The sequence below is a fragment of the Pteronotus mesoamericanus genome, unplaced genomic scaffold (genome assembly GCF_021234165.1).
Source record: "Pteronotus mesoamericanus isolate MK-2021 breed Mesoamerican mustached bat unplaced genomic scaffold, CSHL_Meso_final contig_657, whole genome shotgun sequence".
NCBI classification, from domain to species: Eukaryota; Metazoa; Chordata; class Mammalia; order Chiroptera; family Mormoopidae; genus Pteronotus; species Pteronotus mesoamericanus.
Genome location: NW_026555229.1, coordinates 23,231,365 through 23,246,399, shown reverse-complemented (window position 1 = coordinate 23,246,399; position 15,035 = coordinate 23,231,365). Strand labels below are relative to the sequence as shown.

Sequence of the window (15,035 nt, the reverse complement as noted above, 5' to 3'; positions counted from 1 at the left end):
CGGACCGCAAGACAACAAGGACACGGTGACCCTCGCGCTGGATTCGGTGCAGGGAGGGGAGCCTGGGGGCCCACCCTTTCTCAGGCTTGGGGACCCTGGACGCATGCAGCAGGAAGCGTCAAGGCGGGAAGCCTCGGCCATCAAAAACGCCCAGCGCGTCAGGCCCACGGGAGCACCAGGCCCTACGCAAGCCCTGCCCCGTGCGCGGACCTGGGGACCGCCCACAGCCGCTGCTTCCCGGACTATCACGCGCCTCGCGCGACCCTTCTCTCTCCTGATAAGATGAAGTATCATACAAACGGATGGGTTGGACCAGGCTCTGCAAATCGTATTTATTTTGCCAAAAACATAGCACCAAGAGTTCAGGAACATTTCAAATGGAGATGACGTGTTTCATTCATAGAGACAGCAAGACCTCATTTAAGGGCCCCGGGGGTCACACAGGGTAGAGAGGCGTCCAGGCGGCCCTGGGGCTTCCCGAAGCAATTACCAGCTGCTGAGCAAACGTTGGGAGGGCAAGGGAGGGGAGAGCAGGCTGCCCGCTGCCCAGCGCAACCCTGGCCGCCGATCCTCGCCCAGGACAAACACAGGTCCCAAGGTGCCCTTTTAAAAACAGTAAATTACTAAGCAGGAAAGTCGAAATTCAGATGCAGAACAAATAAACCCCATTTCAGCAGCCCAGCGGGAAAGGCTGGCTGAGAGACGCGCTCGTGCCCAGGGTGACGCCAACTGCGGGCACCCTCGGGGCCCCTCCAGGGAGGCTGTGCCCCGTGGGCCCCCGACACGCGGCCCCCGCAGCCCCTGCAGCCCCCGGCCAGAGGACGGGACACTTTCCAGAGGCAACGGCACAGCACAGTGAAGAGAGCCTCAACCTGCCTGGACAGTAAACACTAGTTTGAATACAAAAGCAAACAGCATGAAACCCTGGCTTGCGGGGGTGGGGCGTGGGGGAGAGATTAGTAAAAGCTCTGAAGGAAGGATGATAAATTTTCAAAAGACGAAATGCTATTATTTTCAAGTTCCCCCGGGAAATCCGCAGCCCCGCTTGGCGTGCCGGGGGCAAGAACGCGGAACTTCTGAGCTGGAGGGAGACCTGAGCTCCTTGGGTCCCGCCCCCTGGGGCCGGCTGGTAGGAAGGAGAGTGGAGCCGGCTTCGGGATACGCCAGGCACCTGCAAAGACGCCACTCTCCTGGGAGGGCTGAGCACGCAGCCGCGGCCCTAATCCGGCTTGCGGTGCGCACAGTCTGCCAAAGCATGGCTGCCCTCGCTGGCAAGGGGACTGGCAGCCCGGCCAGGCAGGGATGATCCCAGATTACGAGTAAGTGGGGTGTGAATGAGACTCTGCTCCACTGCGCTTAACAGGGTGCCAAAAAAAATGAGCCAGAGGAAAGATTTTAAATGCCATGCTTCACTATTGTGAGGAGCTGCGTTCAGCTTGAAACACAAAGGCGCTGCCCCTGGGAGAGATGGGCTACACCCGCCTCTGGGCAACTCAAAGAAGCTACTTCCCAGTGCAAGTGGGCTGCCTGTCTCCAGTCTTGCCTAAACAGAGCTTCACTGGATGCTCCCTGTCTACTCTAAATAGGCGGCCCTGGAGTTTCTAGAAGGACCTCAGAGTGCGTGTGGAGGGATCCTCAGGACAGACTACACCCTTTCCTGAGCTTCACACACGGGGACAAGGAAATCCAGCGCAGGAATGAGTTTCTGCCTGAAAGGCCCAGAGCTGCGCGGCTCACATTCCAGGCAAGAGAACGGAAGAAATGCATCAGAAACCGGTGCCAGGGACCCGTGAGCCATGGTCTGGACTTTGAAGGAGGTGCTTCCATGACGGAAGCGCCTGTCAAAGCCGGGCAAGCACCTTCGTGCGTTTTGCTGCACATGAAATGTACCTCAATTTAAAACTCAGCTTTTTGAAAAAGGGATTGTAAACAAAAATGTTTAAAATAGATTAAATGCTCCTAATAAAGACAGAGGCGGCCAGAGTGGCAGAGACAAGGACGATAGGCTGCGGCCGCTCTGCTGTCCGTGACTAGGGAACCAGAGGTAAACAGGCCCCCTGCGTCCACACCAGCTGCAGGGGGCAGAATGGAGCCAAGCCCTCAGGCCCCAACAGCGCCTGTCCCCACGTCTGGGGACAACGCCCCGGAGAGGAAAAACCTCGCCTGGCACCTCCCGGGCCCTGACCCAGACCCAGGGCTCTCTGCCTCCCCTGCCCTGAACGGGGCTCGGCAGCCTGCACGGCCGTGGTGAAGATGGGGGTGCCGAGCCCCTAGGGCAGCCACAGGGCACCAGGGCCCCAGGCGTGGAGGGGACAGCACGCAGGGGGCAGCGCCGCCTTCCCGTCCCATGATTACATCACACGCCTTACCCTGCACACACGCGGGAAACGGCCACTGTTTCCTGTGAGTCCCTTTCCCACACGCAGGCGTCACTCGTACGTTTTGTCCCCTCTCCGCCTGGTCAGGGCACCCTGAGTGAAGAACAGGTGTCGCCCCCGGCCCTCGAGGGGCTCCCCCGAGCCCTCACCCCGGAGAAGGGCCCCCAAGGAGCGGCACAAAACTCCAAAACCAGGAAAACTTTTCCAATTAAAGACATATTTTACTTAAAAATGTAAATGAGAAAAGTCATCCCATGACAAAAATAAAAGCACCAATAAAGGATTCCATGAGATAAAATGTCTAAGAACTCATGTATTTTTCATATGGAGAGACTCCAGGAGAGAAGTCCATTTTCCCCCTATTTCCTCTCTGGGAGACCTTGTCCTTCTCTAAAAATGTATTTTAAGATTAAAAAAAATAAACTCATCTGTCACTTCTCAGGGAGTCACTTCGGGATGTCAGAGACAGCGCCCTGACGGTCAGAACATCCACACTCCCCTTCCCAGCTCTGAGGCGCCCCCGCCCCACGCCCCCTGCTGCCCACCCACGCCCCCCGGGGCCCTCTGCCCAGCAACCCAGTCCAGGATGACGCCCTTCTCCCTGTGCCCCTCACAGGGCTGGGCCAGGCATGAATCCACGGCCTGCCCGTGAGCCCTGATAGGCTGCTGTCAAGTCACGTGGCCCAACTCAGCTCGTCTCTGCACAGGCTTCAGAAGTGCTTCTGTGTTCAAACACTGGGCCTGGCGCGCGAGCACCCACAGAGGCCACGCCAGCTGGAGGAGACCTGGTGAAGCGCTTCAGGCCGCCTTCTCGGTAAGAACCTAATGACATCAAACAGACTGCACAGGTGTCCCAGCTGCCGTGACTTCTTCCCCCAGGAAGAGCCTCCAGGCCACGCCCACAGAGGCGTGCTGATGGGCATCCGCCTGCCTCCGTGCGAAAGGCGGGTGGGGAGGCAGGCAGGGGCAAGCGTGCGGGACTCCGTGCTCAAGTCCTGCGCCCCACGAGAAGCAAGCACAGAGACCCCAACATGGACGAGCCACCAGGAGGTCTGAAGGAAGGAGCCGGTGCCGGAAGAAGAAGAGGGGACGGAAGGGATGCTGAAGCCAGGCCCAGCGCCGTCCCAGGGTCAGGGGGCGGGCCTGAGAGCAGGCCGGTGCCCGGGGCAGGAGGACTGAGTGCGCGACCCTGCAGGGACCCCTCCCCACACCGCCAGGGGGGACTCTGCCTCCGGCCTTGAACACCAAGGTTCCCGCGGAGCTGGACACCGGGGCCCTGCTTTCTGGTTCTTTGTGTTTCCCTCACGTACCTTTGCTGGTCATTTGGTGGAGCTTCCTGGTGTCGCCTGATCTCAGGTAGCTCTCAATTGATCAGCATCTCATTGTCTCATTGGACAGAGATCTGACCCACCCAGCGAGTCTGTGTGTCCAGAAGGTGTTGTGTATTCACATGGAAGGATGTTACACACAAGGTGCTCTGGCTGGTGTGGCTCAGTGAATGGAGCACCGGTCTGCGATCCAAAGGGTCGCCAGTTCAATTCCTGGTCAGGCCACATGCCTGGGTTGCAGGCCAGGTCCCCAGTAGGGGGCACATGACAGGCAACCACACATTGATGTTTCTCTCCCTTTCTTTCTCCCTTCCTTCCCCTCTCTTGAAAAATAATAAAATTTAAAAAGAGAAAAAGAAAAAAGAAAGATACTACACACAGGGTGAGGGGAGACACTGGCCATGCACTTGTCCCCAGCGTAATTGAAACACATAATCTGTAAGGGAACAAAGAATTCAGGAACTATCATGGCCAGTGGGTTGACAGCACAGAATCTCTGAGTGGGAGATCTATGTACGTTGATATACAGTAGTTTGTGTGTTTTTGCTACCTGTGTTTGAGAAGCAATCAAAATAAGTAAAAATTTCACTTAAAAACAGTCCCACTACAGTTTCTGTTCACTCAACACAGAGCCAACAGAAACTGTGATCGAGAAAAGTTTAGTAACGAATCGCAAAGAGCACTCAGCTCCCGCCCCAGCTTGCTGCCTCCCAGCCCTCTGCCAGAGGGCCCCTCTCTGGCTGCAGTAGGAAGGGTGGGAAGGAAGAAAGGGTAAGTGCCTGACACTCCCGTGCTAGACACACCCAAGGGGGACGCTTCAGGAAGGGCATCGTATAACCTGGAGCTAACCTACAATCTGCCGAAGCACTGCTTTAGCCTCATGTCCACCCTGCTGACCTGGGGCAACTGTGGCTGCAGCACGGAGAAGGGGCCAACTGGTCAACCACATAATACGCAAGGTGATCGTGGGGTACGGGACGCACAAAGCCACTCCTCGGAAAGATGCGTCGCTGGGAATGCGTCAGCAGTCGCGACTGACCCGGGGACCGTGCAAAATGACTGGCCTGACAAACGGCAGTAGGAATAGCATGTTTCCCATTTTAAAAGAAAATGAATCATTGTAAAGAAAAACAGTGAAAGACCCGATGGTCGCCTAATTTCTCAGATGCGGTGGCACCTTTGCGTTTAATCTGGAATGGTGACCACGCAAAATGGGTCACGTCGCAATGCCCTGGAATCCTATGAAAAGATCATTTTCAAAAATTAATTACTCTTTTGTTGTGCCTGACCTAAACAGATGCTGAGATTGTTGTTCTTCCTTAACCATGAAACTGGAGGGAAGACAATGCGTGCCAAAAAAAAAAAAAAAAATAGAGGCTCAGACCGAGAATCCATCACTGCTTCTAAAGGTGGCACGGGCAAGGCTGCAGCCTGCTATGTTTTAATAAGATGTCCCTTTCAGAGCATTTTTCTTTGCCCTTTACTTCTTCCCAAATTCAACACACCATTTTGAATGTATAGGATTTCTCAGGGGAGGAAAATAATTCTACTTGAATTATAAAAGTGCCACAGCCACAGCTCCCGGAGACGAATGTTGCTCGGTTTCCCGTCGGAATTCACCGCCTGGCACGGCGCTCTAAGTCCAGCCAGCGCAACGCACTGACCCCACACCCGCCGGGCAGCCGCGGGCGCAGCAGCGGCCGTGGGATGGGACACCGGGCCGTGCCTCCTTCACAGGGCCCCGCCGCCCCTGGGTCAGCGCCCTGAAACGCTCCGCCTGTGCCTCCCCCCTCCTCAGCGCCCCGATGCCCCGGCACGACTTGAGTGCTTTTGCAATTCCGCTTCACACAAAGCCCATGATTTCATCAATACACACACACACACACACACACACACAAAATGTATTCCATCTTAAAGGTCTGCAAGATAGCTTTAACGGAGTCAGCAGCACAGTGCTGACGGTTCCAGAAGCCCGCGGAGGAACGACGCCTTTGCTCACGGGCCCCTGCCGCAGCACCAGCTGCTCGGTTGGCAGCAAAACTCCTCCCGGGCACACGGCAGGTCTGGGCTCCTCGCAGGCGTCCGCGTGCGGTGCCCGGCGTGTCGGCGGGAACACCAGCCCTAAGTGCAGGCTTTAACTTCTCTCTCCATCCGCCTGGCAGACGGGGCCGGGGGACAGCAGAGGCACGTCCTCCGAGCCGGGGGACAGCCCCATGAACAATGGCCGCACCGGCCCTCCTGCCGGCTGCTGCCAGCCCCTCCCCACGCTCTGTGCGAGGAAGTCTCTTCTGCTCTTTTCAACTCGCCCGAGTCTATTCCTTGGGGGACCGTGCCTCCTTTTCAAGAAAAGGTTCATCCTTTGTGAGGAGTGTGACAGCCTTGAAGAAAGAGACAGTCGCTCCTTGTCCTCCAGGACTGTAAACAATAAGAGAATGGCATGCCTCTGACCGCTGGCGACCACCTTCCCCTCAAATAGAAAGAAAAAATGGAGCCTAGTGTGAGGATATGCTCTTACCCCCAGACTGGACATGGCCAAGCCTCCCTAAGGCTGAGCTCTCCTTGACACGCACCAGGATTTTGCTTCTTTCTGAAGCTCATGTGAGTTGGGTTTGGGGGACTAGATCACCAGCTTTGCACTGAGACCGGATGTCCAGCAGCAGCAGGCCCCTGGCTCCGAGCTCCTTCAATTTCACGGTGCATCTTCTGTGTCTCCTGCCTCAGGACCCGCCTGTCCGCGAGCCCCAGGTACCGCGCCGGGACTCTGCCTGAGATGGCACTGAATGTAGAGGTCAGGTTGGAAAGAACTGACCTCTCAACAATATTGAGTCTCCTTATCCGTTAAACGGAATGTCTTTCCATTTATTTAGATGCCACTAGAGGTTTATGCCACTTGTAATCAAGAGGCCTCAATCCACAGACACTTAAAATATGCAAAGAAGCCATGACAGCCCACAGCAAGCATGTGGATAAATACCCTTCCACAAGGGGGAGCACGTGAGCCTTCACAGGTCCCACCTGGCTGCGCCCAGCTCCCTTGAGACGACCCGGGTTTGTTGGTCAGGCTGCAGGAGACCTGCAGAGGCGCCTCGTCTTTCCCAGAACTCTCTCGGAAGGGGCTCCATGGGGCAGCTGCCACCTGAAGACTCCAGAGAAAGGCCGCTGGACGTGGGCACGCGTGTGGCCATTGGGAATCAGCCACTGAACCGCACAGACTTTACGTGATAGTGTTTCCTGCCCGTCCCTTTAGAGAGCTCTCTCATGATTACTTTTAACAGACCCCACAGCAGCGCGGGAAGGATCACAGGAGATTACCAGCATCCAAGGCTCTGAGGAGTGAGAGGGCAGCTCAGATACAACTCCGCGTGTTACATAACCCCGCCTCCCGCCCTCCCCGTGGCCACCGGCCCGCGGCAGCTCGAAGGAGGCATCGGAAGAGGGGCGGAAACTGGACATGCTCCACAGATCTTAAGAAAACACGCGCCGGTCCTAAGAAACAGTCATGGGGTGAGAAATGGCAGGTGGATACACATGGCAAGGACGCCCAGAATGGGTGACGAGCTCTCGGGAAGGACACACCACCTGCACAGGGACAGGTTTCCGGCAGCAACAAGGCGGAGGCCCTAACGGCAGCCCGCCTCTCGGGACACACCCGCCCTCCGCGTCCACGCTCTCCATCTCTGCCCGTTCCAGAAGATGTCTCCATGATGCAGATGCTTCAGCCGAAGACAGGGAGGTGGCCATGACCCCCTTCATTCCTCTTCCTCCCCTCCCCCATCACACCCGCCTCCACGGCCTGGGACTCACACCGGCCAGTCCCTGCCTGCCCAGGACTCTCCAGCGAGCACGCAGCCAGCCCCCGGTCCACCCCAGGGAGCACCTGGCAGTGTCTGGAGACGTTTTTGGTTGTCACACTGCAGAGTGCATCTCGTGGGTAGAGGCCAGGGATCCTGCTACACCCCGTACAGCGCACCAGGCAGCCCCGCAACCACAAACCCTCGGCCCAAAGGCCAGCAGGGCCGCGGCGGGGAACTCCGCTCTGTCCCCTGCTGTGGTCCCTCACCTGATTCCACGAGAGCCTCTCCCCCCATGGCTTCCCCTCATCCGTCCCGCAGGCGGCAGCCCAAACGACCCTAGAAAAGCCCACTCGGACCTGACCCGGCTCCCTCCAGCGGCTTCCACGGGCCCCAAGCAGGCGCACGCGCTCTGCCCTCTAAGCCCAGGCCGGCCTCTCCGTTCCCCCCGGTCCTGGGAGGGTCGCTGCCCACTGCCTGCTGCCCGGCCATGGCCACGGGTCTTCTCGTCCCTCCTGAAATCCATACACACCCCTGTCTGCTGCCTCTACGTGGAATTTCCCCCACTTCCTGCTTTCTTGACCCGACTCCTCGACACCTTCCTCGAACCCCAAACTGTTTCCAAGACCCTTGACCCCCCCCCCTCGACCCACCCTGTACACCCAACGAGGTGTGAGAGGTGTGGGTGTGCAGCTGAGTTGGGCCCCCGGAGCCGGGCCGCTCCCGCTTCAGCCTGGCAGCCCCTGGCCCGGCGGCCTTGACATCCAGGCCAGTGCGCGTCCACTTCCGGGGCAGGCTGAGCTGTGTCCCAGGAAAAGCCACATCCACGCCCTGACCCCGGCCCCGTGAGTGTGTCCTTGTGTGGACACGGGGTCTGTGGAGATGTGACGGAGTCACATCCAGTCACAGGGAGAAGAGCAGGTGATGGCAGAGACAGAGACAGAGACAGGAGTGAGTCTCGGTCAGCCAAGGAGCGCCAAGCACGGCTGGCCGCCCCGGGCAGGGGGAGAGGGCACGGAGCAGAGTTTTCCTGAAGCGCACTGATCGGACGACAAGGCTGTGTCCCCCTCGGCTGGGTAGGTCGGAAGCCTGCCCTCAGTGTGGCGGTGTTAGGCGGGGGGTCCTTCGGGAAGGGGTTAGAACTAAATGAGGTCACGGGGGTGGGGTGGGGGCTGTCACATCCTGGTAAGGACCACGGGAAAGCTTGCTTCCCGTCGGCTCGCTGCCACGTGAGGGTGGAACAAGAGGGCGGCCATCTGTGACCCTGAAAGGGTCCTCACCGGAACCCCGCCCTGACCTGGGCGCCCCATCGGGGCCTCCAGCCCCAGGAACCGTGCGGCATCGACGTCCGCGCCTTACAGGCTCGCAGCCTGCGGTGCTCCGCGACGGCAGCCCCGAGCCGACGAAGACACGCGCCCGGAAGCAGCTGTGGGGGGGGGGGGGGGGGGGTGCGTGTCGGGAAGAAGTTACCGCGTGTGGCACTGGTCCCAGCACTCCCGAGGGAGCACCACCCCTTCCAAGCCTGGCTTGGTCCCCACGCTTCCTGACGTCTGGCCCTCCCTCTCCTCTCTGTGTTAGCAGGAGAGCACTCCAGAAGGACCGGACAGTTGCTGATTCTCGCTTCCCCGCATGGCCAGCCCCCTCAGCTGTCAGATAGTCTGTTTGGACACGCGCTCCCCCCACACAGATGACACGACCTGGAAGATCGCCATCCACGCCATCTCGTCCTTGTCTGCCCCGGGAAGGACAGACTGGCCGGCAAAGCCCTGGCTGGCGTCTCAAGCGTCCCTGGATCGATGAACCAGTCAGCAGCAGCCCCCAGCCACCCAAAAACGAGGAGAAAGGCAGGCAGTGAAGGACGTGCTGCTCTGTTTGCCTTTAGTACGCCTTTGTGGCCCCAACGCTGCCCACCTTCTCTAGACTGCACGCTGGGGACGGTGGTCCCTGAACCCCCACTGTCCAGCTTCTTCAGTGCCCCGGCGGTCTGGGCCCAAGGTGGTGGGCTTGGGAGAGCGCTCATCTCGCGACCTGGCTCGGCCGCTGGTCCCACTGGTCCCACGCCAGGAGGAGCCAAGGCAATGTGAGCGCAGACATGGCATCCGAGGGTGGCCTGGCCCCCCGGCCACACAAGGCGGCATCCGTGTCCCTGAGCCCCACCAAGTGCAGAATGAAATGGCGTCGCAGGCAGAACCAGGGCTCGGCGGCTCCCCAGCCGGGGGGCCGCGCTGAGCCCGGCACCCAGAGGGGAGTGGGTGGAGCTCTGGTCCAGGGTCGGCCAACAGCCCTGGCCGTGACCTCCACGGCTCCTCAGAGCTCCTGCCAACCTGACACCCCCAGCCGAGCAGGCGGCACAAGGTCTCGCCACCCAGAGAGGGGTCAGCCCAGAAGGCTGACGGAAATGAAAACGAGAACCAGGCTCAGTGTCTGAAAATGGAAAAGGTGCCGCATGAGGGACTCGCAGCCGTGAGGCAGGGTGTAACCTCACAAAATCGACCTGGAAGCTGCGAAGGACAGAGGAAAATACATGTGGAAATAAGAGCGGCTGAAGTGTGTTTAGATAAACACACATCCATGTGTATGTGCATAAATCGATACGCAGTCGCTATGCACCTACGTATCACAGACACAGGAGACACCGGAAAAGCAGACACTTCGGAAGGCATTTAAGTGCAAACCCTGTTAAGCTCTGGGAGAAGACACGACAAGAAATTCTTCTTTTTCTTAGTTAAGTTTTTGGTACTTTCACTTTTCTAACAAGATCTCGTATTGCATTTCAAACTGAGGGCAAGCCCGTTGAGTTTGAGGGCCCTGGTGAGGCTTCGCAGCTGCCGGAAACCCCGAGCGCGGCCCGTGAGATGGGGGCATCGGCCCGGGGTGGGGGGCGTTGGCCCGGGGGGCAGGGCAGGGCGCGGCCATGAGCGAGCCCGCCCGACTCCCTCCCCGGCAAGGAAATCCTCGTAAGATTTCGGATCCTTATTTGTCATTATCCCTCATGCATTCAGACCGTTTTTCCTGAGGACAAACGAAAATTCTAAACTTACAAATCTGGGAGAGGCACTGCTCCAGATGGTAGCTTAGAAATAGTCAAAAAGCAACAAAGACTGACAAGGAAGAATTTGGGATAGGATATAAGGCAAATAAGTACAACATCATTTCAAGTCAGGATATTATTTTTAAGGAAATAAAAGCCTCGCTTCTTAGTGGGCAAAACTCAGCCAACAGCTGTATGTTTTGTGATTACAATACAGCTCATTTCCAACACAGTTCCTTCCGGTGAAGACGAGACAGAAATGGCACCGCGAGATGGCTAGACTGGGAGAGACAGGGAAGCCAGGGACGCCCCCCGGAAGGAAGCCAAACCCTCACCATCTGGGTGCCAACCTCAGCTGCGGGGGGTGGGAGGAGCGGCCCTCAAATCCAATTACTCTTCTCCCCAGTCCAATCCACTTGCCTGCAGGGACGATCTCTCAGTGCCAGGGGCCCACTGCTTTACAAGGCAACAGAAGAGACACAAGAAATGAGTCACAGTTACCCACTGCACGGAGCTGGCGAAACGGAGGAAAAATCCTCGAGTGCGAGAGAGGGCCGTGTGTCTCGAGTGCGCGCTGAGACACTTCTCCCTGTCAGGACATAACCTGAGGCCTGTCAACCAGCAATTTTTTTGTGAAATATGTTAGTTTAGGATAAACCAAAACATACTAAGAGTAGGACCAAAAAAAGCCAAGTGCATGGCATGGAACAAAGGGAAGGCTGGACACAACAGCGGCACCAACACACACGCGTGCGCACACGCCAATCACCTGTCTCTTACTGCAGCTCATGGTCAGCGTTTCCCTCTCCAAAAAAGTCTGGAATTCTCAGCCCGGGCTGAGCAGGAGACGGCATATACCTGCCAGGACAGCGCCTGCAGGGCGGCCCCGCAGAGCTCGTAGTGACCATCTGTGGGATTCAGGGTAACTCTGGCTGCAAAGTCCCGAAGGCAAATCTAACTTTGCAAGACATAGTGCTCAAGGAATAGCCACCTGCTGCCAACACAGAGGGGCGTCCCCAAGATCTCGACCCCAAGAACCCTTTAGGACCAGCCCCATCTAACGCCCTGGACATCCCCTTTGGGCACACGCAGTTTGTCTGGAATATAGCCCAAGCGTCGTACTGCTTCACAAATGCACGTGGATCATGTCCACTTGGAGGGATATAGCCCACTCCTCATAGCCCCACAAGGAGTGGCGTTTATGTCCTTACAACCCCAAAGCACTCGGCCTAGAGGTGTCATCCGGGGGCAGGCAATAAGTAGCCCGGTCCCTGAACTGCACAGGGTGGCTGGTGCTCAGCAGCACCCTCTGGGGGAGCTGAACGGAAGCGTGTGACTGAACCTGCCAAGCGAGGTTGACATTGCCGCTCTGCGCCGGCCGGGCTGAGTGGGGCCGGCGCTGCCCACACATTCACCGCGGCTCCCCGAGAGTGGACCAGTCCCCCAGCACTCTCCCACTGGGGTGTCTGCTCACTCCCACTGAATGGCTCTGGCACAGTGGGGTCACTAGGCACACGGCAGCAGCTGCGCCGAAAACCCACGTTCGACGCCCTGAGTATGCCGCAGCGCAGGATCCGCTTACGCTCCCCTTAGCGTGCCTTGCATTCAGGTATGAGACTCAGTGGCCAACTCCATCCTGCAGGGCGGGCGTGCGGTGTGGCTTCAGCTCGGAGCAGGGGACGGACCGCAGGGGGCTGGCTCTCTGGGACACAGCGGCCGCCCCTCTCCCCGAAGGTCACCCCGAATAAAGCCAAGAAGGCAGGAGAGCCTGCTGATGTCTGGGTCTCAAATGACGGCCCACAGATCATCTCGAAAAATCCAAACAGCCACCAAGGGCTACCCCCTGGGAAAACATGCTTCGCCCCGAAGAAACGCCCGACGGATCCTGTTCTAAGTAAACTGATTTGCAAGTGCATGTCCAGTTCGATGGAGCAAACCTTAAAGGCGTAAAACACCCAGGAACCAGGGGCCCACGATGGGAACCCTCATCTGGGACGTGGAGAGAACACGGATGGGAAAAGGACAGAATCCAAAACAAGCAGTGAGGAGGCGACGTTTCAAACAAAACTCAGTCACCTGCGCTGCTGCAGGTGTGCGGGTGGCACTGCCACACCATCGTCACAGGACTGGTGTCTCACAACGAGCCGCCCGTGGGGGGAGGTGACGTGAGGGGGAGCAGGAAGACACGCCAAGCCCGACCCCATTTCGTGACGTGAGCATATGTTTAGAAATCTAAAATTACTTCTGGGCTCACAACTTCCTGTGGTCTCGGTCTGTTCTTACACTTCCCGCGTCTGTTCTCCTAAACGGCTCTGCGGGGTTTGGGGGTGAAGGTACTGAGCACACCGCTCATTTTAACCTTGGAAAAAAAGGTGGCTTTGGGCAACAGCGAGTTGCCAAAACAGAGAACCTAAAACTGTACTTGCTTTGCCGCATGAAGCTTTGTCTATAGGTCACCAGCCTGTCCAGCAAATCCACTTAAAGTCCAGGAAATTACAAGTAAAGAGCAACGGCTCCGCCCGACAGCGGCGCCAGCTCAGGGCGAAGAGACGCTAGGACTCGATCACGTTTAGTTACCTGGTCCCAGTGACCAGGAGACCTAGACCCAGGCTAGCTTGAAAGGCAGGCACGCGCTTTCCCACCACGTTTGGAAGACAATAGCTGTGAGCTGTTTTCTGAAATGAGTCCTTAAAAGAACACTGAAAGGGGAAGGTAGGAACAGAGGCGGAGGCAACGGGGCGGTGGCGGGGGCAGGGAGCGGCCAGGTAATCCTGTGGAAGACCCTTCTCCTTTACAGGAATCGGCAGGCGCAGCGCCCGGCTAACTGCACACTCCTCCTGCGGTGTCGGTGCAGCAAGCGTGGGGACAGAGACGCACCTAGGAGCCTGCAGGTCCTGGTGCTGCTCCGTGGGCCTTGCGACACACAGCCACACCAGGAGATCCTGAGGAGGCTCAGACCCCCAGGAGCTGAAGGCGTCTTTCCTCCCCAGGGCCACAGGGTGAGAGCTGCCACCCCAGGGGGGGAGGACAGTGGGGAAGCGGGAGCGCAGCGCCCCTCGCTCTCCTGCACAGGTGTAAGGCGCACTAAAGGGCCAAGACGTGGCACCCTGTGCTGGGCTCAGCCTGAGGTCTGCCCAATGACGGGGCACCAGCAGCCCCGGCTGCCTCACCGCCGCTCAGACACTGAGACCCGGGACCCATGACTCCCGTCCGCTTCCCACGGGCACAGAGAGCAAGCTCAGAACCAGTGCTGGCCGCGGGGCAAAGGCCCAGGGACGTCGGAATCCCGGAGCCCTGCGCAGCGCGGACAGGCGTTGCAGCTGCCGTGCGCAGCCAGCACGGCCTGGCGCTCCGCAGAGCCGCCCCAGGGCCTTCCGCCCGGGCAGGCAGCACGGGAGGCGCCCGCTTGGTCCCCGCAGCACGGAGCCCGGCGGCCAGGGGCACGGTGGGTGCAGGGGGCCTACCTTCACCCCCGTGGTCTGGTCTGATGTGCTGCTCATCATGGCGCTGATGGAGCGGAACAGCTGCAGGAGCGACTCCCTGAAGTCGGCCTCGCCCTTGTTCTCGTAGAGCCTGCGGAGGAGCAGAGAGCGTTGTGGGCGGCCGTGGCGCCTGCCGTGGCGCCTGCCGTGCCGCCGGCCCGGCCGCGCCCGGGAAGGGCCGCTGGGGTGGCGCCGCGGGATGTAAGTGAAGGGTCTCCATGCCTGACACGTGGTGGGGGGCTTGAAAATCGCTCTGGACCGCCCCCCCAGGCTACAGAGACAAGCCGCCACCGCAGAGAAGCTGAGGTTTAACCTGTGTCTTGTTTTTCTCTTTGTGACATAACACATTTTATAAGTCTGAAAAACACAGGAACATCTGAAAAGGGAGGGAAGCGGGTAAAAAGACAGGAAGGCAAAGAAGAAAGAAGGGAGAAATTCAGCTTTGATTCGATCTCACAGGAATGGCATCGTTAATATTTGGGTGTATTTCCTGATAGTGTTTTTAAACCTAGAATATCACATAATAGAGTCACAAAGACACTTAATCACCTACATTTCACATAACCATTTGAAAATGGTATCATGAACTGGAATTTTAGAGAAATGATACAATACAAATTTGTTCACCATAGAATCGATGCTGATGGGAAAACTTTCAAGAGGTGGACCATATTCGACAACTGGATAATGAGGAAGGTGCGCATTGGATACATGTGTGCAAATACATGTTGCTAATTGTAAATATGTTTCAGCTATGAATTATTTATTAGCAGTTACTTCAAGCTGCTGTTACTACGAAGCAGGGCATTTGCATTTTAAAATCTTGCCACTCAGATGCGTTATTAATATAGACTAGTTTTCTGCCTAATTAAAAGTATACCATACCTGAAAACTTACATACGAGGGAAAATTTTGTAAACTAAGTGATAATTAATTACCCTAGAGGTAATCTTATATTTAAATGAGTTCCACCGAGAAGCAACAAAGTCTGTCTAAAATGGGAAATTGCAACCTCATGTAATCGG

General features: G+C 57.5%; 1 protein-coding gene across 1 annotated transcript in view; it reads right to left on the bottom strand.

The window, feature by feature from the left end:
* Nucleotides 1-15,035, bottom strand: part of DOCK1 (dedicator of cytokinesis 1) — a 383,329-nt gene that overhangs the window by 269,058 nt on the left and 99,236 nt on the right. Inside the window, exon 23 of the mRNA XM_054581689.1 lies at nt 13,993-14,101. Coding sequence (XP_054437664.1) covers nt 13,993-14,101 — 109 coding nt within the window. The remainder of the gene's footprint in view (nt 1-13,992; nt 14,102-15,035) is intronic.